The sequence below is a fragment of the Canis lupus genome, chromosome 19 (genome assembly GCF_011100685.1).
Source record: "Canis lupus familiaris isolate Mischka breed German Shepherd chromosome 19, alternate assembly UU_Cfam_GSD_1.0, whole genome shotgun sequence".
Classification (NCBI taxonomy): domain Eukaryota; kingdom Metazoa; phylum Chordata; class Mammalia; order Carnivora; family Canidae; genus Canis; species Canis lupus.
Genome location: NC_049240.1, coordinates 52,690,641 through 52,713,670, shown reverse-complemented (window position 1 = coordinate 52,713,670; position 23,030 = coordinate 52,690,641). Strand labels below are relative to the sequence as shown.

The window sequence follows — 23,030 nt, the reverse complement described above, 5'->3', positions numbered from 1 at the left end:
GAACTTGACATAACTACTTTTTGTTCTTACTTTTGTGTCCATCATAAACCCTCTTTTAATTTATTAATTGGAAATTTATTACACTGCAAAGATAATAACCAATGAGGTTTTTTTCCCTCCAGGAAAATATGCAAAAGTCCAGTACCTAATAAGTTAATTCTTGCTATCCCGGGGAGAGAAAAATGACCAGTGATGAGTCTAGATAAAAAATTTTCTTACACTCATAAAATATAACCCAGGAAACAAAGATATTTCGAGAACACCCCATTACTTCCAGCAGCAGCTACCTTAGATCTGAACTGTTAATCCATTCCACTTCTTATCTTACAAAACCCCTAGGTGAGTTATGAAATGTTAATACAAAAAAAAGCTCTACAGTTAAATAAGTTTTGGAAATATTCAAATAAAGTTGAACAGGTTTCTTTAGAACACAACTTAGGAGAGCCTTGAGTGTGTATTGTGATCTCCAAGGCAGGCGGGGGGCAAGCAGGCAGCATTTCCCAAGCAGAACTAGGTGGACCACATGTGGCTTATCACTGGGCTGTAGAATTGATAAAAAAAAAAAAAAAAAAAAAAAAGAGTTTCAGCCACAAAGCATTGCTCTCCATGCATTCTGAATAATCCTTGGGTTAGTAATGAGGTTATATGAGAATCAAGCCTGCTGATAACTTCACACTAAAAGGATTTCAAAGGCTTTTATCTAAAAGATAAAAGATGGATTTGAATTTCTACCAGGTTAGTTTTGGCCTCTAAAATCTCATATTCTGCAACTGCCTGGTATTCCCAGAGGTTGTGAAACACAAGTCTTTTACTCTAAGACTCACAGGCATGCAACTGAAAGCAGAACTGGGTATAAGAGAGCTTAATCAACTCCCCAAAATCATAAAATATATAATTTTCATGAAATACACACACACACACACAGAAATTCCATGAACTAGTTTTAAAATAAAAAAAAAAATCAAAGAAAGTTTCAAAGCTAAAATGTAAATTTCCATTTACCCACCAATATTCATTTTCCAATATGGAAGCAGTATTTAAACAAAATATACGTTAAATGATTTGAATTAAAAATGACCCACTTGCCAGTAAAAGGGCTTCCTCACCACTCAGTTATTCCTTGTGGGTCCACTAGTTTGGTGTGTATGTGTGTGTGTGTGTGTGTGTGTGTGTGTTTTAACAAACATATCTAATGATTAAAGTGACACTAGAGAACAAGTCTCCATGTGCAAGAAAATTAATGGGAGGAATACAGCTTTAATCATAGTATTACAAACTATATTGAAAAAAAAAAAAAAGTCTAGTGACATCTGCCGACACACGCCCAGCCTGAATCCTTCCTGTGTCCTCAGCCCTTCACATCGGGCTGTGCTCCTCCCAGGTTCTCCTCTGCAATGACTGTTTGCCTAAGTGTCCCCTTGGATGTCCTTTTCCCATGTCTGACCCCAAAGGATTTCTTTGCAGCTCTGGGATCTCTTATGTATCATGTCCTCTGTGTGATTCCCCTGCGCTTCAGAGTTTTACCTTCTAGAGTTTCTCCTCCATCTCTGGTCTCTTTTCTTGCTACGCTTTCCTTAATATCCTCCCATGTTCTGTTCTTTTTTTTTTTTTCTTTAAAGGTTTTATTTATTTATTCATGTGAGAGACAGAGAGAGAGAGAGGCAGAGACACAGGCAGAGGGAGAAGCAAGCTCCCTGCAGGGAGCCCGACGTGGGACTTGATCCCGGGTCTCCAGGATCCCGCCCTGGGCTGAAGGCGGCACTAAACCGCTGAGCCACTGGGGACTGCCCCCATGTCCTGTCCTTGAACCTCTTCTCACTTCTCACTCAAGGGACCTCATCCAACCTCTGATGATGTTATCTTCATTCTGACACTCTCCCAAACCACAGAACCAAATCTCCAGCTCTCTCCTGGACACTGTCAGCAGTATCTCAAATCTCATGTATCTTAAACAAATCAAATCCACTGCCACCCCCATCTGTTTATCTTCCTGTGCTTCTATCCTCAGAGGTGGCACCTCCATCTTGGACTATGAAATTCAGAAGCAGCTCAGATTTCTCTTCTCTTCAGCTCAGGCATCTACAAGTCCCTGAAATGTCTCCATTATCCACCTAATTCCTCTGTTTCATTTTCCATTTTCCCTTTGCATCATTTCTCGTCTCGTCTGACTTCTCTACTTTCTAATGCAGATGCCAGACAACCACCAGAAATGTTAGTGAAACCAAGGTCAGATCATGCCCCCCGCCCCGGTCTGTGAGGGCCCGAGTGCACCCTGCCTGTTACGGAGCCCTGGCTGCGTACCGCTAGGTTTAGTTAGCTTACTGGAGTGGCCACGGGTGGTCCACTGCTTTCTCCCTGCTCCTAAAGCTGTGTGTCAAGGGGATAAGAGGAGCTTTGCTTCCCTGCTACAAGCATCGATTACGTTTATAACTCACATCTTGAAACTCAGCATTTATTATTATTCAATGTTGCCCTTGATCTAGGTCTGAAACTATCTCATCATTGCTTACTGGATACCTTGAGATACCACATTACATCTTTTGCCCACCGTTCACAACCAAAATGTTTCCCCCTAGCTCCTCCTGGAAACCTGTACTTTAAAGTTCAATGTAAATGTGATGAATTCTGTGAAACCTTCCTTGATTTTCCTCCTACCAGATTCATAGACCTTCCTAGTTTCCTCATTTGGTATGTCTGGCTTTCCTGGCTTTCCTGCTAAATCACAGTTTCTCAGCATTAGCACAATTGATGTTTTTTTTATCACAGTTTCTCAACATTAGCACAATTGATGTTTTTTTTTTCTGATTTTTTAATTAAAGTTTTTATTATTTTGAGATAATTACAGATTCCCATGATTTGTAAGAAATAATACAGAGGGATCTCACATATCCTTCACCCACTTTTCCCCAAATGGCAACATACTGCAAAAGGATGGTATAGTATCACAATCAGGATACGGTCGTTGATGCAGTCAAGATAGAGAACATTTCTATCTCCACAAGGATCACTCGTGTCAAAACATTTTATTCTCACATCTTCATCCTTCCTTTCCCTACCCCCTCCTTAATCCTTGGCAACTACTAATCTGTGCTCCATTTCCATAATTTTATCACTTTAAGGATGTTACATAAATGGATTTATATAGTATGTGAACTTTGGGGATTAGGCATTTTCACTCAGCCTTAATCACTTGAAAGTCATCCAGGGGATCCCTGGGTGGCTCAGCAGTTGAGTGTCTGCCTTTGGCCCAGGGCGTGATCCTGGAGTCCCGGGATCAAGTCCCACGTCGGGCTCCCTGCATTGGGGCCTGCTTCTCCCTCTGCCTGTGTCTCTGCGCCTCTCTCTCTCTCTCTCTCTGTGTGTGTGTCTCTCATGAATAAATAAAATCTTAAAAAAAAGAAAAAGAAAGAAAGAAAGTCATCCAGATTGTCATATCAACAGTTTGCTAATTTTTAATCCTGAGTAGTATTCCATGCTATGGATGCACAAAGACTGGTTTAGCCATTCACCGACCAAAAGGGCATCTAGGTTAGGGATATTATGAATAAAGCTGCAATCAACACTTGTGTAAAGGCTTTTGTGTGGACACAGGTTTTCATTTCTCTGGGATAAATGCTCAGAAGTGGAATTACTAGGTTATATGGTGGATATATATTTGAATTTCTACCAGGTTAGTTTTGGCCTCTAAAATCTCATATTCTGCAACTGCCAACTGTCTGTTTAGCTGTTTATGGAACTGTTAATACTGTTTTCAAGAGTAGCTGTACCATTTTATACTCCCCCAGCAATATAAACATAATCTAGTTTCTCCAAAATCTAACTGGCATTTGATAGTATTATTTTTTTTAGCCATTCTGGTAGATATACTGTGATACCTCATGTTTTTAATTTGCATTTTCCTAATTGCCAATGATGTTGACTATGTGCTTATTTGCCATCTATTTATCTTCCTTGGTGAAATATCTGTTCACGTTTTTTGTCATTTTCTTAATTGTTTCATTTTTTACTATTGTGTTTTGAGAATTCTTTAAATATTTTAGATATTAGTCCTTTGTCAGATATTTGATTAGCAAATATTTTGTGTCAGTTTGTTGTTTGTCTTTTCGTCCTCTTTATAGGGTCTTATGTAGAACAAAGATTTTTAAACTTTGATAAAGTCTGATTTACCCATTCTTCCTTTTACAGATCATGCTTTTTATATCAAGTCTAAGAACTCTCCATACCTATAGATTTCAAAGATTTTCTCCTGTGTTTTTTTTTTCCTAAATGTCATGCAGCTTTATACTTGCCATTTAAGTCTATGACTAATTTTGAGTTAACTTTTATAAAGAGTGTAATGCTTAGGTTGAGGTTCATTTTTTTGCCCATGGATGTCCAAATGTTATAACACATTTGTTGAAAAGGCTCTTTTCTCTAGTGAATCAGATTTTGTGACCTTGTCAAAAATAAGTTGGACATATTTTTGAGAGTCTCTGAGATCTCTATTACGTTCCAGTGATTATGCTTCTATTCCTCTGACAATACCACAGTCTTGATAACTGTAACCATTGGAGAAATATTGAAAGGGGTAGATTGGTTCCTCCCACTTTATTCCTTTTCCAAAACTGTTGCAACAATTCTAGTTTCTTACCTTCCCATATTAATTGTATAATAATTTTAACTACATACTAATATATAAAAACTACTATTTGTATAACTACAAATAATTCTGCTAGAATTTTGATGAGAATTGTGTAAAAGCTGCATATAAATTTGAGGAGAATTGACATCTTTACTATGTTGAGTTTTCAATTCATGAACACGGTCTCTAAACTTTTTCTGAAAAAAAATAAAAAAAATAAACTTTTTCTGAATTCTTTTATTAGCACTTACAGTTTTAGCATAAAAATCTTATAAATGTTTTGTTAGATTTCCCCAGTCACATTCAGAAGTACTGGGGGTTAGGACTTCACATGGGAATTTCAGGGGGGACACCACTGAGCCTATGACAGATCCTTGTTGGTAGAGATAGTAACCAAAAGCAGTCATGTAAGAAGCCTCTGGGCTGACAAAAATAATCAATTTCTTAATCAGGGTACTGCTTCCACAGTACGTTCATTTTTTTAAAGCTTTGCTAGTGGTTTTTTTTTTTTAATTTTTATTTATTTATTCATAAGAGACACAGAGAGAGAGAGAGGCAGAGACACAGGCAGAGGGAGAAGCAGGCTCCATGTGGGGAGCCCGATGTGGGACTCGATCCCGGGTCTCCATGATCAGGCCCTGGGCTGAAGGCAGTGCTAAACCGCTGAGCCACCCGGGCTGCCCCAGTATGTTCAATTTGTGAAAATTCATCGTGCTGTTCACTATTCTGCGTATGTTACATCTCAATTATAAGTTCAGTAAAACGAAAAGTGAAAGAAAAAAGAGTCCAAGTTAAAGGAAAATTTATGAAGGGAACGAATTACAAACTGAGTTGTAGATAAGGTCAATTACGTGGAGTGTACCCCAACTAGGACTATCACATGGTCTCCAGGATCTAGGCATCGGATTAATCTCTTGGCTTTCCTGATCCTATCAGTTACTTTCCACAGACCCCTGAAAGAGACTCTTTTCTTTTCTTGCCCCAAGTAAAAAATTCTCCAGGTAAAAAAAATTAAAGGCAGAAATTAAAAATAAATGAATACTTATCAACCTGATTGAGTCATAACTGTCTTCCTTTACCCTATAGTCAGCGCCTCTTGAAGAAACTGCCAAACAGGTACTTTCTTGGTTTTATTTTTGTCTTGTCTTAAAAAAGAAAAGATAAATCATCCATACTTCCTAGGGACAGGTGACATAGGAAGTTAAGGAAACCCTCTTTTAGAGCAAATCCCTGACATCCAGAAAGCTATGTGCTTATTACCAGGCAAAGGCCACGAAGGTGGTTGGGAAGATAGGTGGAAGGGGCGAGGATAAACGGGACCTCACGTGAACCGTGGTTCAAATAAAAGCAAGAAGACAAAAGCATCAAGGGGATGCTTCCTATCTGAGGCAATTGTGTTCACGGAAAATACTCGGGCGAAAACACCGTGGATTGGAGCTGGCTGGATGATTTCAGGTGTCCAAAGAACACCCACCTTGTCTAGGCTGATGAAACTTGGGTTAAAAAAATCACTGACCGGTTCTGATTGGAGAAGCAATCTGGGAGTTTCAATGCCCGCTGAAATGAACTAGCTCCTGCCTTCTTACCAAGAAACAACAGAATAAAATTGAAATAGCCAGATCAAACTGAAACAACAGAAATCCGCGTGGAAGCAGAGGCGGGCCCCCGGGGCAGAGGGGACGCGAAGTGCGGCCCGACGTGTCTCCCCGAGCTCCCCTCGGGGCACCTGCTGCCGGGGAGGCTCCCCGGGGCGCCGAGGGGCACCAGCAGGGACCCGAGCCCGCGGGGGAGAGGGGCGGCGTGGGGACGCAGGCTGGTGGCCCGGCCACCCGCTCGCAGGCCGCTGCTTACAAAGCTCGGCCCGTCACCTTGCAGCTCCTCTCGCCTCTGCCAACGCGGAGTGCCGGGAGGCTGCGCAGCAACGGGCACTGCCAGGCACTGCCGAGCGGCAAGAAGTGGCACGATCGCTCTGGAAGGCTGCTAGGCCGTCGCCGGGGAGGCCAAAGCACACGTGCCACACGCCCGGCGACCCCACGGAGCTGCTCTTAGCAGCAATGCACACACACACGTTCCAGAACACGTGCACAAGGACGCTCACGGCACCCGAAGTCCGCAGGCAGCCCCAGTGCCCATCGAGAGTGGACGCAGTGGAGCACACCCCGGAGGACGGCCCCGCGGCTCGTGAACACGCGGGTGACTCTCACATAGGAAACGTGGGGAAGAAAAGGAATACGGCCTGCGATTTCATCGGTGTGTGGCTGTGCTGGTCGTCACGACCAGGCCACCTCCGGGAGGCCGCCTGCAGCCCTAGTGGCCTGGCGAGGCGCCGCCGCCTAGCACGGGGGACGCACACGCCGCCGGTTCACTTCGTGACATTCCAACGGGCTCCGCACTACGATCCATCTATCCGCTTCCTGGCGTGGCTGTTACCCGTCAATTTTAAGGTTTTGACTTTAAAAAAAGGAGGAGGTCTAAGACTTCCAATTAGCGACAGGACAAGCTGGGTCACCTACACAGCCCGTCACCCCCAGCAGCCAGCAGGGTTGGTGCCGTGTCCCCGAAAGCTTCTGTGGACACACGAGTGAACTCTCCTGGGGCGCCCGGGGGGCCCAGCGGGTGCGCGGCTGCCTCCAGCCCAGGACGTGACCCCGGGGTCCCGGGATCGAGTCCCACCTCGGGCTCCCTGCGAGGAGCCTGCCTCTCCCTCCGCCGGGGTCTCTGCCTCTCTCTCCGGGTCTCCCATGAATAAATAACTAAAATCTTAAAAATAAAACAAAATAAAATAAACAAGTGAACTCTCCTGAACATAAGGGAAATTCTAAGGGCCAACGCTAGGCTCTGAGTTCTCCACCCGGGATGGAGATGGGGCGGGAGGTGTTCAGAGATAAACTAGAAGATGTGAAGCCTGGCGGCTCAGAGCTAGGATAGAGACCCTTAGAGAAGGCGGACACCGCACACCGCGAGGGCTGCAGTCTAACATCTAACATCGCCTAAAAGAGAAAACAAATCCGCCCTTAGGCAAAGTAAAACCGAAAGGCTGCGGAGAGGGAGAGGGAGTGACAGTAAGGCAGGCTTTCCTGCGAATTACTGCCCCGGGGCTTGTCTTCAGCTGTGCTGGGGCCACACTGATATTTCCTGCTTCAACCGGGTAACAGCTGTGAAAAGGGTCACCCAGGACTTTGCCCCGCAGTACTTTCAGGGGAAGATTTTGTCTTACAGGGAGGCATCTGCACTTCAGGATCAAGAAGAAACCTAAAAGCCCTGGCTGCTCAGGCATCCTCCACGGAATGAGCCTTTTTGAAATTGTGATGTTTTGGACTTGACATTTAATTCCACAGACTCCTAATAAACACCGAGCCAGCCCCTGTCCCGAGGCGCTGCTGGGCCTGCACGCGGGCTAAACCCGGGCTCTGAGGGCGTGCGGCTAACCCCGAGTTTTCTTTCGTCAGCTCCTTAAACTGGCCCCTCGGATGATAGGATTTCAAGATCCCCCCGACTCCGGCGGCTGCGCGGGGCGTGCTCAGAAACCAGAGGCTAAGCAGCAGCCGGCCAGGTGGGGCAGCAAGGGGCGGCCTGGTGGGGCAGGGAAAGGCGGCCAGGTGGGGCAGGGAAAGGCGGCCAGGTGGGGCAGCGAGGGGCGGCCAGGTGGGGTAGCCGAGGGGTGGCCAAGTGGGGCAGCGAGGGGCGGCCACGTGGGGCAAGGAGAGGCGGCCAGGGGGGCAGCGAGGGGCGGCCAGGTGGGGCGGCGAGGGGCGGCCAGGTGGGGTAGCCGAGGGGTGGCCAGGTGGGGCAGCGAGGGGCGGCCAGGTGGGGCGGCGAGGGGCGGCCAGGTGGGGCAAGGAGAGGCGGCCAGGGGGGCAGCGAGGGGCGGCCAGGGGGGCAGCGAGGGGCGGCAAGGTGGGGCGGCGAGGGGCGGCCAGGTGGGGCGGCGAGGGACGGCCAGGTGGGGTAGCCAAGGGGTGGCCAGGTGGGGCAGCGAGGGGCGGCCAGGTGGGGGGGCGAGGGGCGGCTGCGGGCCTCCTCCTCTCCCGCCGCGGAGCCTGCTGGCGGGGATCCGTAAGCTCAGAGGCCGGGGCAGCGTGACAGGAAAATACCCCCGTAGCGCACATTTCCAGAGTCAGTCCGGGAGCCCGAGTCGCCGGTGGCCGGTGCCGCCCTGGCCCCGAGGACTCGGGACAAGGCCTGCCGGCCGCCGCCACACGCCTGGGACCCTGCAGGCCAGCTGGCCCCGGCGGCTCACGTGCAGCAGGCGCCGGGGCACGTCGGTGTGACGGAGCTTGGTTTTCAAACATCCTCGAAATCCAGATGATCCCCGAGCAGTTTGGAATGTGGGCTTATTCCACAGAGAGAAGACTAAATACTGGCACGAAAGGGGTTTTTCGCTTTCAACCAGTTATTTTCACATTGAGTGATAATGAAAACGCAGCTGGACGAGTCACAAAACAAACAAGAGGCCAAGCACCTCACGGAAAGCCGGGGTGCTCGTCCACAGCAGCCTCTGAGCCTCCCTTACCAAGCCCCTTGGTGGCTCTAGGGCCGCTGCCAACTACTAACAAGCGGGGAGAAAATAAATCTCGGGCTGTTCAGTGGTTAGGATTCAGATTTTAATCTAATAATCAGTGATGATGTTTTCATCATTAGAAAAATCTGGAGATGGCCCAGAGGCTCCTGGAAAGTGGGGTTGGCCAAGAAAGAAGCTGAGTGTGGCTCCATCCCTCTCAGGTCACAGCCTTAGTCCCTACTCCTCCTCTGACGTTCAAGGCCCCACAAAATACCCAAGCTCCACCTCTTTGCCCCCCTGTTCTCCAACGCGGACTAGTGGCCACGCCCAGGGCCACGTCTCTGCTGGCCCCGAGCCCCCCTGGGCAGCCCATCGCCACACCTGTGCTCCGAGTGACCCCCCGAAGGCCCTCCTTGACACTCTGCTTCCGCCGCCCAGTTGCAGGGCTGCTGCCTCCCCCCGGCCCACGACACCCTCAGCGCCGCCTGAGCCCCCACAGGGCCGCGGTTCCCGTCGGCTCCCCCACACCGCATGCCACGCTTCACCTGGCACTTGCTCTTGTCCCGACATCCTCGACACTTGACACATTCAGATCTTGTCCCTCCAGCTCACTGGGTGCTCCCTGAAAGGAGAAACCCGGTTCCTACCTCCCACTGCATAATCCCCCCCAAAAGCCTGGCATGGTCACTCTGCGTCATGAACCTCAGAGCATCACTTTCCACTAGCCTTCCAAGTTTAAGGACAAAAAAGATAAAAGTGGGAGGGAAGAAGGGAAAAAGAGAACTTGTGTGAACGCTGTGATTCTTTCCGATATCTGTACTTTGGAAGAACTGGTTTTGACCTCTGGGCAAAGGACCACAAGGGATCGTCCCCTTTTCCTGAGAGGGATCCAAGCAGAGAGCTACCGGTCCCCTGCTTTTCCTTTGTGGCAGGGATATACCTGCCCACCGTCAGACTTGGACAGGGCCTCTGAAATCCGGCCCAACGCCTGAGAGCACTGACTCACAAGCCCTCCTTGTCCCCTGCATCCCGCCTGCGAGGGCAACGGCGAGGAAAGCGCTGCCACATTTCCTCTGCAGCACCTCCGGCTAGCGGCAACTGTTTCAGAAGCGAGTTCCCTGCTGGAACCATCCCAAAGGTTACTGGCGACACAAGCAAACCATCCTGTTTTTGTCCAGAATCACTGTTTACAGTGGGTCCCAAAATTTCCTGCATATTAGGACGACCCGGAGGGATTTCAAAAATCCTAATGCTCAGCCACCACCCCACACCCTGAGAACGGCCTTGGGCATCGGTGTTATGATTTTTCCCTGTGATTTCAATGCGCCACCAAGTTTGAGAAGCAACTTGGGTTAAACCAAGTCCATCAGCAACCTGCCCAAATGTTCGTTCTGTAGGGGTAACGTTAGGAAAACACTGGCTTATTCCAAAATAAGCACATGGCTGCAGAAGGCAATGCAGAGAGCACTTATCTTTAATTACCAGGATGGTTTGGTTATCTAGCTCGTGATTAGGCCAATCTTTGGCATCTACATGTTTTTCTCTTCCCTGTGGTCTTTTGGGACCCCATTAGCATCTCTACCTAAAAGTAAACAAGAGGAAGTTGGAAATGACAACAGTGCACTTCACTTCCTATTAGCGGGGAGAGGAGCTCCCAGCGGTTCTTGCCCCTGCCTGTTCATTAGAATCACCTGTGGTATTTCCATCATCCAGTGCAGGGCCCTCCTCTCCGAGATGCTGGCGTTTCTTACCGCGTGGTCTCCAGACCAGCAGCATCTGTGTCACCTGGGAATTCCTTAGAAATGCAAATTCTCAGAACCCGAAGCAGACTTCCTGAACCAGGAAGGGGGCAGAAGTCTGTGTTTTAATAAGCCCTCCAGGAAATGCTGATCATACTGGAGTTTGAGGACCACTGGCCCAGGGAGGACACAGGTTCCAGTGATTTTGAAGAGATCCACGGGAGTTTCTACTGGGCAGCCTCGGTGGAAGCTCATGGGTTAAACAGTAGCGGCTTAGGCAGCTGGACACCTGCCTCTTAATTTCATTTTGCATGTTCTCCCAACGCCCAGGCGGAGTGTGAGAGTTCCTGCATTATGTGACAAAATAATAGATTTGGTGCTGGTGTATTCAGTCATTTTAACAACTGGACCTAAATCATCAGTGAAACCTAACTGTCCACTCAAACATTTGTCAATAAAATACTCTGTCCTCATTATCTCCCCCATTCAAATGACCGGACTTCCCTCCAAAATTAAAACAGCCCATTATTAGTGACTCCACAACCAAATATAACCATTTTTCCTATTCAATGGGATAAAAGAGATATGAGTATGGACGTGAAGGGTCTACTTCATTTTGAAATGGGCCTCTGGGTCAAAATTTCATGCTTCAATTGGGCATCCGTCTCATCCTTCAGAAGAAATGAATAGTTTAAAAAGCTCAGAGGTTTTTTGTGCGTGTGCAATAACGGCATTTCGAATTCCAGCTTTCATACATTCTCAGGATAGAAGCCTCTGGCAAGATATGCAATAAATGGGATCTTTCTATGAACACCAATTCATACTTTACATAAAGGAAGTTACTATGCAGTGACGGATGCTTCAGAGAGTGGCCAACAGGCTGGTTGTTCTCTTCTTGTCCTGCATTTGGCTAGGCCTCGGGGTGGGAAGGAGCACTTACCTCTTCAGGCACTCCAAGGACGCTTCAGGAGAAAAGGGGCCTTCCTGTGACTAGTTGATGTCTCTAAAAGCCTTTGATCATAAGTCGATGAGAAAAGAACTACTAATAGCCTCAGACAGGAGAAGTGGTTGAGATCGCAAGCATGCCTCTCTCTATCTATGCGTCAAGTCAACAAGGCGGTTCGCTCACGGGCAGCTCTGGGGACCCCAATCTGTCTACTGAGAATTTACCTCGAGGACAGTAGATGTCTGGAGCCCATCGGTTGCACTCATAATTGTCTGCTGCCTTTTCACAGGTGAAACACTTAAATCCACCGGGATATGGTGTGGCTAGAAAAAGGATCAAGAAAAAGATTAATTTTTTTTAGACTGAGCACAGAATCCTGAAGTCAGACATGGTCATCTTTTTACAAAAGTTTTCTCAAGACAGCCTGGCAGTTTCTTTAAAAACTAAACCTGTAACTACCATCTGACTCAGCAGCAATTGCACTCCTGGACACTCATCTCTGAGAAATGAAAACTGATATTCACACAAAAACCTGTATGCGAATATTCACAGCAACTTCGGCCGTAATAGCCAAAAACTGGAGACAATCCAGATGTCCTTCAATGAATGAGTGGTTAAACACACTGCGGTACCTCCATGCTATGGAATATCAGCAACAAAAGTGAACTATTAATACATTCAACAGCTTGGATGAATTTCCAGGGAATTATGCGAACTGAAAAGAAAACAGTCCCCCAAGATTACATACTGTAGGATTCCGTTTATACAACAGTTGAAAAATGACATTTTAGAAGTAGAGGAAAGTTTAGTGGTTGCCAGGGGGTAAGGATGGGAGTGGTGGGGGCATGAGGGGAGAGGAAGGTGGAGGGGGGGCTGATAGGAGGGATTCTTGTGCTACTGAAACTGCTTAGGGTCTTCACACGGTGGCGGGGACACAGACTTACACATGTGAGGAAACTGTGTCAAACTAAATACACATACAAATGAACACAAGTAAAACTGGGGACGTCCGGATAAGACAAGTAGATTGATTGCATCAACGTTAATAACCTGGTTTTTCAAAATGTTACCACTGGGGGAAACTGAGTGAAGTAAACAAGGGATCCCTCTATGTCACTTCTTATAACTGCTTACGAAAGTACAACTATCCCAATAAAAGTTCCAACTAAAGACAGGCATTCTAGACTTCCAACGATTTACTCTTATGCGTCAACTCGCATAGACGTGTCAACATGTAAATATAAATATTAGATTGAAACATTAAAAATGCCCTTATGTTTGACCATTTTGACCTAAAAAGTGGCAATATCTCCGGTTCAACCTGGTATTTTTATCTGGTTGCCCTGACATGGTTAAGAATCCTCAGAGATGGGGATCCCTGGGTGGCTCAGCGGTTTAGCGCCTGCCTTTGGCCCCGGGCGTGATCCTGGAGTCCGGATCGAGTCCCGCATCAGGTTCCCTGCATGGAGCCTGCTTCTGTCTCCTCCTGTGTCTTTGCCTCTCTCTCTCTGTGTCTATCATAAATAAATAAATAGATCTATTTTTTAAAAAAAGAATCCTGGGGACAGTAAGCAGCAGCTAAGAAAAGAGTCTTCGTGACCAAAGTCTATGCTGTGCAGAGGGGACCCTCCGAAGGCCGTAGCAGGCCCGTCTCTGATGTCCACGGGGCAGCACGCTGAGGCCACGTGGTGGATGTGGAGGCCCTACAGGCCTCTAGCTCAAGCCTGAGGGATGTGTAATCCCAGGAAGCCTTCCCTAGCCCATCCTCTCCTCACCCCTGAATTCCTGCTTCCTACCTTCCAAAGAGACTGTCCTAGGTGCTCGTATCTTGCCTTCGTGTACCCTCGGACAGAGAGGTGTCCGGTTAGAGTCCCGCTGTAGAGAGCATGCCCAGCACACGCAGGGCCTGGTGGGCACTTAAGGCCGAGCGTCCGCCAAGAATGTCAGGTGCCAGGAATGAATGTCGGGTCGTCTCTGTCCTTCTCACTCATGTGCTTTTCCTCGCTGCTTATCAACTTAGAGTTTTGCCTTCCATAAACAGAACTTTTGCTTTTTTTTTTTTTTAATTGGTAAAATTACCTGGCCTCTTTTTTTTTTTTAAAGATTTTATTTATTTATTTATTCATGATAGTCACAGAGAGAGAGAGAGAGGCAGAGACACAGGCAGAGGGAGAAGCAGGCTCCATGCACCGGGAGCCCGATGTGGGATTCGATCCCGGGTCTCCAGGATCGCGCCCTGGGCCAAAGGCAGGCACCAAACCGCTGCGCCACCCAGGGATCCCTACCTGGCCTCTTTCAAAACTGCAAGCGCTCAAAGACTTCATCTGCAGGAGCCAACTGTTCTCCCTCGCAGATGGCCGTGCCTGCGTATCCCACTGGTGGAAATAATCATCTCAGGGTAAATTGCTTTGCCCACATGGAAGCAATTAAGTGTGTTATCAAAAATAAATGAAGGAGGAGGCAGCAGCTTAAGGCCAAAATGATGGGCCAGCTTTAACTCTGGTGCTCACCTTGCACAGAATAGCCGCCGTCCTTGTACGTGCTCGTACCATTTCACAGCTGAGCCTGACCCCATCCAAGAAACGAACATGATCAAAACTCACAACCTGTCTAAAAAAGGTAAGAAACTGGAACTTTTTAGAGGCCAACTATGTTCCTCCACGTAGTCGGGGACTCAAATTCCGGGAGATGATGATAGTGAGGGCACGGACTGTCTGAAAACAAGAGGACGGGAGGCAGCTTAGAGCTGCAGCTCCCAGGGAGGAAATTTCACTACGGGGATACATGCTCCCCCTTCATACGGTTATAACAAAACAGAAGGAAACAAGATCTTGTAAAACGACACACAAATAACGTTTATGTGTCCACACCTCACCGTCCAGATAGGTGGGTTACATCGGAATGGAGAGATTCTACTTACATAAGAAGATATCTCAAGTGTGAGCCCGAAGAATTTAAAACAAGCAGGTCCTTACATTCCAAAGCTGCTCAATATCCTCATGGACACTGAGCTTATTTTGACAAACACTGTTATGAGAAAATCCATACGAAATATTCTAAGACGCTGTCCTACTGGATACGTGAAGAAACTAGTTTCACCGTCAATGTAAAAACACATAATATGTAATAGGTTTAAAAGAACTTCAAAATGGCTTGTAAAATTTGAGGAATTATCATGTATTGGAAAAAAAAAAAAAGTAAATGATTTGCCACCGAAAAGTAATTCTCAAAAAATTATCATCACACTCCCCCAGGTTTAGGACTGCAAGCCGGCCGTGCCACTGCAGCGGGCGTGATTAATTCACGAGAGCATCCAATTTTATCTGTCGGTCACTACAGCCAGTAAAACTCTTCACCGGAATGTCGGATTAGTTATTCCTGGAAACTTTCCCATCAAAGAGACAAATTAAGAACTCTGAATGAAGATTGATGATCTAGCCACGACAAGAATGAACTTCTCGAGAACCTGGCACTAAGAAGTTGTGGTGTTCCCAAATTTGGATTATTTACTGGACTCTTCAAAATGATCTTTTGCTAGACGGGTGACATATCCCACTAAATACTGTTATTTCTTACACAAGTAGGCCTGGGCTCTGCAAGTAACCCAAAGCACATCAAAATTTAAACAGGAATATGAGCTAGAACACTACGGCGGCGAAACGAAGCTTCGCGTCAAGTCATTTATCTCGGGCATGTCTATCAGCACCGGCTCTGACACTCAACCAAGGGATCTCCTTTTCAGTGAGTTTTACTTTTAAATCTACAACGTCCTACCTGCGTGCGTCTCAACCACAACCGTCTAAATATTTGCTTTCAGCAACTTGTACCTGCATCTTGGCAGGTAGTACCGATGGGTGAATCGTCAAACTCTTCTCTGTGCCAAATCTCTTCAAACAGACTCCGTTTCAAGGGGCCAATTATAGCACAATATCAAGTAAATGGTTAAATTCTTCGCCCTGGAAATATTCAACCAAAAACTAAGGTCCACAGATGAGCAACTGTCTCCAGTAACTCGCTAACTGATACCGCATCTGATAAAGAAGTTCTTTTTTTTAGGAGGAAGGAAAAGGGTTCCTAAGAGATGTGTTATTTTCTTCTTTGTTACTTCAAAGCACTACAGAGCAAGTAAAGTTTCAAATCGTGGTGGCCTCAGCTGTGAATGAATCTAATTTGGCTCTTGATCACAGAGTTAATAAGCTTAGTGTTCTGCATTTCAGGGCATAAGTCCCTGGTCCCTCAAGAGTAGATGATTGTAAAGAAAAAAGGAAAAGCCAAAGCGCCCAGTTACTTCCTGTAATATAATCGGTCCATTAGAGTCCTACGGTCAGCCGAGGTTCAACCACTGTAATTCACTCGTAAGGCCATGGAAGAGACTCCAGCTTTGTTTCCATCTCTTGGAACTTTTGCCTGGACAAAGGCCTTCAGTCATCAAAACTGTGGTGAGAAGAGAATCTTGTTTTAAAATGCGTGCCACTGTGTAACGCATCCAAACCTGTTTTATTCTTGCAAAACTAATTTCCATTGTTTCTGGAAACTGCATGCAAACATAAGATTTCTAGAAATCTGATAAATTGATCTCCCTTCTGAGTCCATCCAGCGACAAAATATTGTCAGGATAATTTGAATGCTATGAACATATTTCTGACAGAAATGCATTTTCTGGTACCTTTTTAGAAAGAACGCTCACTTCCTAAGACTTACGTGGTACAGAATTGTGAAGAAACTGCGTTGGCTCACTCTCTGGGCATAAACAAGCCCCCCGCAGGGACACAGCTCTTTGTTCCACATGATTAAGGAAAGACTCAGAATATGCAGCCAGAGGAAAATTGGATTTCTCAGGAGAGGTTTCTATTAGAAGTAAAGAAATGGAGGCCAAGAACAGGTTGCAACCACTTAGGATGCTAAATTCCACTATCTCGTCTGATGCCTGGAAACCAAAGAAGTCACTCCGTTTCTCTGAATGCTAACTCCTGCTTTGAAGGTTTTATTGGTCTTTGGTATTTTTTTTTTTAATTTAATTTTATTTTTTTTAAATTTTTTTTTTTTTTTTATTTATGATAGTCACACACACAGAGAGAGAGAGAGAGAGGCAGAGACACAGGCAGAGGGAGAAGCAGGCTCCATGCACCAGGAGCCCGATGTGGGATTCGACCCCGGGTCTCCAGGATCACGCCTCGGGCCAAAGGCAGGCGCTAAACCACTGCACCACCCAGGGATCCCTGGTCTTTGGTATTTTAATCATAGGGTGGGAAGAAATTCATCATTTTTCAAATGAAAAAGGAAAGAAAAACATACAAATTACAGAACAGAACGTTATAGAGGTCAGTGCCTCAAGTTTGAAAGCCATGAAGTTGATTTTTTTTATTAAAGGTCGGAAACCTCAAAAACTAGGGCACCAAGGGGTGTCTGGCTGGCTCAGCTGCTAGTGCATGCAATCCTTGATCTCGGGGTTGTGAGTTCTAGCCCCACGCTGGGTATAGAGATTACTTAAAAATAAAATCTTTAAAAACAAACAAAAACCGCACAAAAATTAGGGAACCGGAGATCAAAGGAGATGAGTCATGGGATGCTGAACTTTTCCAACCAAGATTCCAATCTCACCTCACTTTGCTTATGGTCTCTGAGGACTGCTTGGTGCCCACGGGAAATGAATTTGTTTGGGTGGTGTAGAAAACTTGTGTGTCTTCTCAACATCTCTAGCATCACCGATTTCTCCTCTGGTAGGTTCTGAGCAGTATCTAACATTAATGGGATCTGGCTCTCTTGCTGACCCCAGGGAAAGCTACTTGGGCTTCCATCTACAAAGTGAGGTGATTATATTAATAATTCAAAGCCAAGATAATCCCACTCTTCCCTCACCTATTTTTTATGGTCTATATTCTATAGAAACCTGCTGATTTGCAGAGAGATCACTCCCTCTAAACCTGGTCTAGTGGGTGCCGCTCAGGGGCAGAGGACCATGACCTTTAAAAAAATTAAAGTCTAAGAGAAGCAAACAAACATCAAAAAGTCCTGAGATCGTGCAGAGAAATGTGGAGTAGGAACTGTTGAAGGTAACTTCAATCCAGCAAGACTTTTTACTCCCCGTGACCAGTCATGGAGACTCTAAGCGAGAATTCAGCCCAGAGCTTCCGGGGAATCATCTATGTATAATCGAGCTTAGGACCGATATCTTCTGGCCTCCATATCTCCAAATCACATCAGAAGACCCCACCAAGTCTTTCTATATGGTGAATCCTTTTTTTTTTTTTTAAGATTTATTCTTTTTAGAGAAAGAGAGTGCGTGAGCATGTGAGTACGGGGAGGGGAAGAGGGAGAGAGAGAGAATCTCAAACAGACTCCACGCTGAGCACAGAGCCCTACCGGGGGCTCAATCTCACAATCCTGAGACCATGAACTGAGCCAAAACCAAGAGTCATCCACTCAATCGGCTGAGCCACCCAGACACCCCTATATGTGAATTCTTTTTAATTCTATCCTATTTAATTCTATTTAATTAACATAGGCCACATGAGCAGAACTTTCCTGCCAACCTCTAGAGGGCAAGACTGATTGCTCCCTCTGGCCTTGCAGAGCTCATCCTTTAGAGATCCCATTCTGAAAAGGACTTTTCACATAGGGGGCCCACTCATCCCAGGCACTGACCCGCCACAACACTGGCACAGAAGTGGTCGGCGTGTGTGACTTAGTCTTGTTCACTCAAATCTAATCCCCTTGATTTTCCTCCCCACCCTGTGTACAATCACAGCCTCACAGGAGGCTTGTTTTTCGGCCCAGTGACTACTGAGTCTGTCACTGAAGCGGACAAAGAATCCCATAGAAACGGAAGGTTTTCGCAATCAAAACTGAGACTGAAATCTAGGTTTTTGTTCACCAGGTCTAATAAAAAAGCATGGCTCTTTGGAGAAGAGACCAAAATGCAATTCCAGAGAACACGGCAAATATCAAAAAGCACCTTCTTTCCATGATCATTAAAATAAACAGTCCCATAGAAACAAGCAGCCAGATACTCTTTCCACACAATTAACCAGTAGGCACCAGCCTTTACCGGTGAGAGCATACAATAGCAGCAAGTCTGAAGGAACTACTTGCTGCCTGTCAAGTGTATATTTGGAGTTAAAACATTAGAGAGACCTATTTCCAGCAACTTCAGTTTACCATCTCACTCACTCACAACAACGTCATAAGAAACAAATATCAGAAAGGGAGACAGAACATAAAGACTCCTGACTCTGGGAAACGAACTAGGGGTGGTGGAAGGGGAGGAGGGGGGGGTGGGGGTGACTGGGTGACGGGCACTGAGGGGGGCACTTGACGGGGTGAGCACTGGGTGTTATTCTGTATGTTGGCAAATTGAACACCAATAAAAAAATAAATTTATTATAAAAAAAAAGAAACAAACATCCCACTGCCTCTCACGTAGGTGCCTCGTATCTTACGGATATTATCTCTAGTCCACAAAATAATGCACCAGGGTGTGTATTATTTCATCCACTCTAGAAATGTAGAAATGAGCACCTAACAAGATGCCTCTAAATTTCATTGAGCATTTACTTCGGCTCATACTCTGCTAAGTGCTCTGCACACATTCCTTTATTTAACCTTCACAAAGTTAGGGACCTTATTTCAGGCCAGAAGGCTACAAAGCAGTTGAGCGAGCCACGGACCCAAGCCCCAAGCCCCTGTGCATTCCTCAGAACCCCTGTCATCTACACCAGAACACGTACCCATGAAATATTCTGACTGGGTGGAGACTGCCTCCACTTGGGCTATAAGATCCTCAAAAGCAAGAACCATGTTTTATTTGCCTTTGTACCTCCCATGCCCATGACGATGCTTGACACACAGTAGACGCTCGGAAAACATTTGCTGAACGGAACATTTCAGAAGAGTAACATACCTCAGGGCAAATGGTGAAGGTCAAAACACACCCAATATACCCAGCCTTCCCTACCACAGGGGCCACGCAGAAGAGGATTCAGACAGAAATAAGAGGGAGGGAGAAGATAAACGGAGAGATGGAGGCCAAAAGCAGAAGTTTAACTGCTATGCTTCCCGAAGTGTGATCCTTAGAATACGAGTAAGAGAAACACCTGAAATTCTTGCCGAAAGCAAAAATTCATTGGTACAGTCCCAGGCGTGTGCAATCAGACACCCAGGGAAGGGATCTGGGCACCTACATTACTACGCGCTCCCTAGATGATTCTCAAACACAGGAAACCAAAAGGGATAGGGAATAGGAAGTAGCGGAGGCCAACACCGCTGAAACTGAGAATCCGACGCCCAGACAGGAAGACCAGCTATTATCTTGCCTGTAAAGAACTGATCTTTTTACAAACACCCTCCTCCCGGGACACGCCAGTTCACTTTGATAACCGATTGGGAGCTGGCACAAGTTAAAGGGAAGGGCGCTCAGCATCGGAGCGATTGTGCTGCGAACAGAGAAAACAAGCCTTAACAATCTGCCTTGGAATAAAAAACAAACACCCTATTTAAAAGGCGAGGGCAAAACATACATCTCTGGGGGCACCAGCACCCTCCCAATCAAATCATCCAAAGTAGTTTCCCTTGCGTGGAAGGCTGCCTTTGCCTGTCTTTCAACTCACATCTTTTTTTTTTTTTAAATAGATTTTATTCATTTATTCATTTATTCAAATATTTTATTTATTTATTCATGAGAAACACAGAGAGAGGCAGAGACACAAGCAGAGGGAGAAGCAGGCTCCACGCGGGGAGCCCGACGCGGGACTCGATCCGGGACCCCGGGGTCATGACCTGAGCTGAAGGCAGACGCGCAACCACGGAGTCACCCGGGCGTCCCAACTCACATCTTATTTAAAGTAAAGCGACATTTCAGCAGCAAAGCGAACAGGAGTCTTACTTGAAGGGTGGAGGTAGACAATGTCTTTCACTGTGAAGTCTCGCGACTGAGCGGCCTTCAGACAATCAGCCAGCAGGCTCAGGAGCAGGAGCCAGGCCAGGGCAGGGCCAGGTTCCATGGCAGACCGAGGCGTCACTCATACAGGGGGCCTGGGAGCCAGAACTTGGGACAACGGGAGGGAACTCGCACCTGAAATATGAAGCAAGACTCATCTTAGTGTCCAACTCGAGGAAACCCTGGGGGGCCCAGCAGAGCCCCTGCACTGGTCGGATGAGCTGCGGGCACACAGGAAGCCACAGGCACAGGCAGGTGGGTCGACAGGGAGAGAAACCTTCTAAACGGTAATGTGAGAGCACGTCGAACAGTCCAGCCCCAATCTATTCTTCATTAGGTAGCTAAAACTCCCCTGGTGGGGTAGCAGTCCCCTCTAATATCCAGCAGAGATGGCCTCAGGAGAGACTGGGTTTTAATGAAATCCAGGTATTTCTGCCAGGAGGCCAGGGGATGTCAGCCGGAATGCACCAAGGCGGAAGGCAGGCACAACGGTTCAGGAGCATTTCCTTGGGAACGATGAAGGCCAGGTGTGAGAGTGCAGCACCCCTGGGTCATGGTGCCCAAGCAAACCCACAGAGGCGAGGCTTTCAGATTTGGGCTAGGATGGGATGGGATGGGATGGGATGGGATGGGACAGGATGGGAAGGGAAGGGAAGGGAAGGGAAGGGAAGGGAAGGGAAGGGAAGGGAAGGCAAGGCAAGGCAAGGCAAGGCAAGGCAAGGCAAGGCAAGGCAAGGCAAGGCAAGGCAAGGCAAAGGAAGGGATGAGATGGGATGGGATGGGATGAGATGGGATGGGATGGGATGGGATGGGATGGGATGGAATAGGATAGGATGGGATGGAATAGGATAGGATGGGATGAGAAGGCAAGGGAAGGGATGGGATGGGAAGGGATAGGATGGTATGGGAAGGCAAGGCAAGGCAAGGCAAGGGAAGGGAAGGGAAGGGAAGAAAAGGAAGGAAAAAGTCAAACTGATAAATGAGGTTGGAGCATCAGCGTAGCACTAAGCAGTCACCATTGCATCCTTTATTCTGGTTCTGTCCTTTTCAATTAAAATCGAGAGCAGTAAAGTCTTTTACTAGGTTGAGCTGTCCGGCTCACTAAGAATGTGCATGCATGTCGTCAGTCATACGTGCCACCGCTTGCCCTCTTACCGCTTTCCTGCCGTCTGTCCCTCGTGTTCTACTCTTTTGCAAATACCATCACTCTATTGCCCCCACAGGGAGCATGTGAGATAGTCACTTTATTTGAAAGTGGCAGAAATAAACACCAGTTGGACATTCTGTTTACAAATTTTTTTTAAGGATTTTATTTACTTATTCATGAGAGACACAGGGGGGCGGGGCAGAGACCCAGGCAGAGGGAGAAGCAGACTCCATGCGGGGAGCCGGACGTGGGACTCGATCCCGAGACCCCGGAGTCATGGCCTGGGCTGAAGGTGGCACTAAACCCCTGAGCCACCCAGGGATCCCCTGTTTACAAATTTTAATACAAATATTCAGTGAGATTTTTTTAAAACTATGACAAAATAATTCTAAAATCATTTTGTCAAAAAAAATAGATCAAGAGTAAATATATTATGAAACAAATAGAGAAAATCGGGGCGTCTGGTGGCTGGGCTCCTGCCTGAGGGCACCCCGAGAAAACAGGACACGAATGACAGACACCAACACAACATCCTCCTAAAGGAGCGTGGTGCCGCTTCCAAGGCCTCCCGGGTGCGGCTGCACCTGAGGCACACGGACCCCCAGCCCGCAGCAACCCCCTGAACTGCAGCGGCCCCCCGACTTGCAGCGACCTCCCCCGATCTGCAGCGGCTCCCCGGCCCCGAGTGAGGCCCCTCGACCTGCAGCGCCCCCCCCAGACCTGCAGCAGCCCCCCGACCTGCAGCGGCCCCCCCAGACCTGCAGCAGCCCCCCGACCTGCAGCGGCCCCCCCAGACCTGCAGCAGCCCCCCAACCTGCAGCGGCCTCCCCGACCTGCAGCGCCCCCCAAGCCTGCAGCGCACCCCGCGGCCTGCAGCGGCCCCCTGACCTCCAGCGGCCCCCTGGCTGAGGGGGGGGAGCCCCGGCTGGAGGCCTTGCCCCGAGACCCTGCTGCGCAGCCACACCCCCTGCACCCCGGGTTTGCACCTGCCAAATGAGGTCACAATGCCACCTGCCTCGACAGTTTAGTGCACGAATGACGTGAAGCGACGCAGTGAAGCCCTAAGGACAGCGTCCGTCACGCAGGAAATCCTGTGTAATATTTCCCTGTATTTTCATTATTATTGTTTTGTTCAAAATAC

General features: G+C 47.3%; 1 protein-coding gene across 3 annotated transcripts in view; it reads right to left on the bottom strand.

The window, feature by feature from the left end:
- The window catches only part of LYPD6 (LY6/PLAUR domain containing 6), a 122,859-nt gene that overhangs the window by 7,035 nt on the left and 92,794 nt on the right, over positions 1-23,030 (bottom strand). For all 3 annotated transcript variants that reach the window (XM_038565186.1, XM_038565183.1, XM_038565184.1), the window contains exons 2-3: positions 20,689-20,877; positions 12,032-12,130 (exon numbers count right to left, since the gene is read on the bottom strand). In XM_038565186.1, the coding sequence (XP_038421114.1) occupies positions 12,032-12,130; positions 20,689-20,806 (217 nt within the window). In that variant the 5' untranslated portion in view covers positions 20,807-20,877. The remainder of the gene's footprint in view (positions 1-12,031; positions 12,131-20,688; positions 20,878-23,030) is intronic.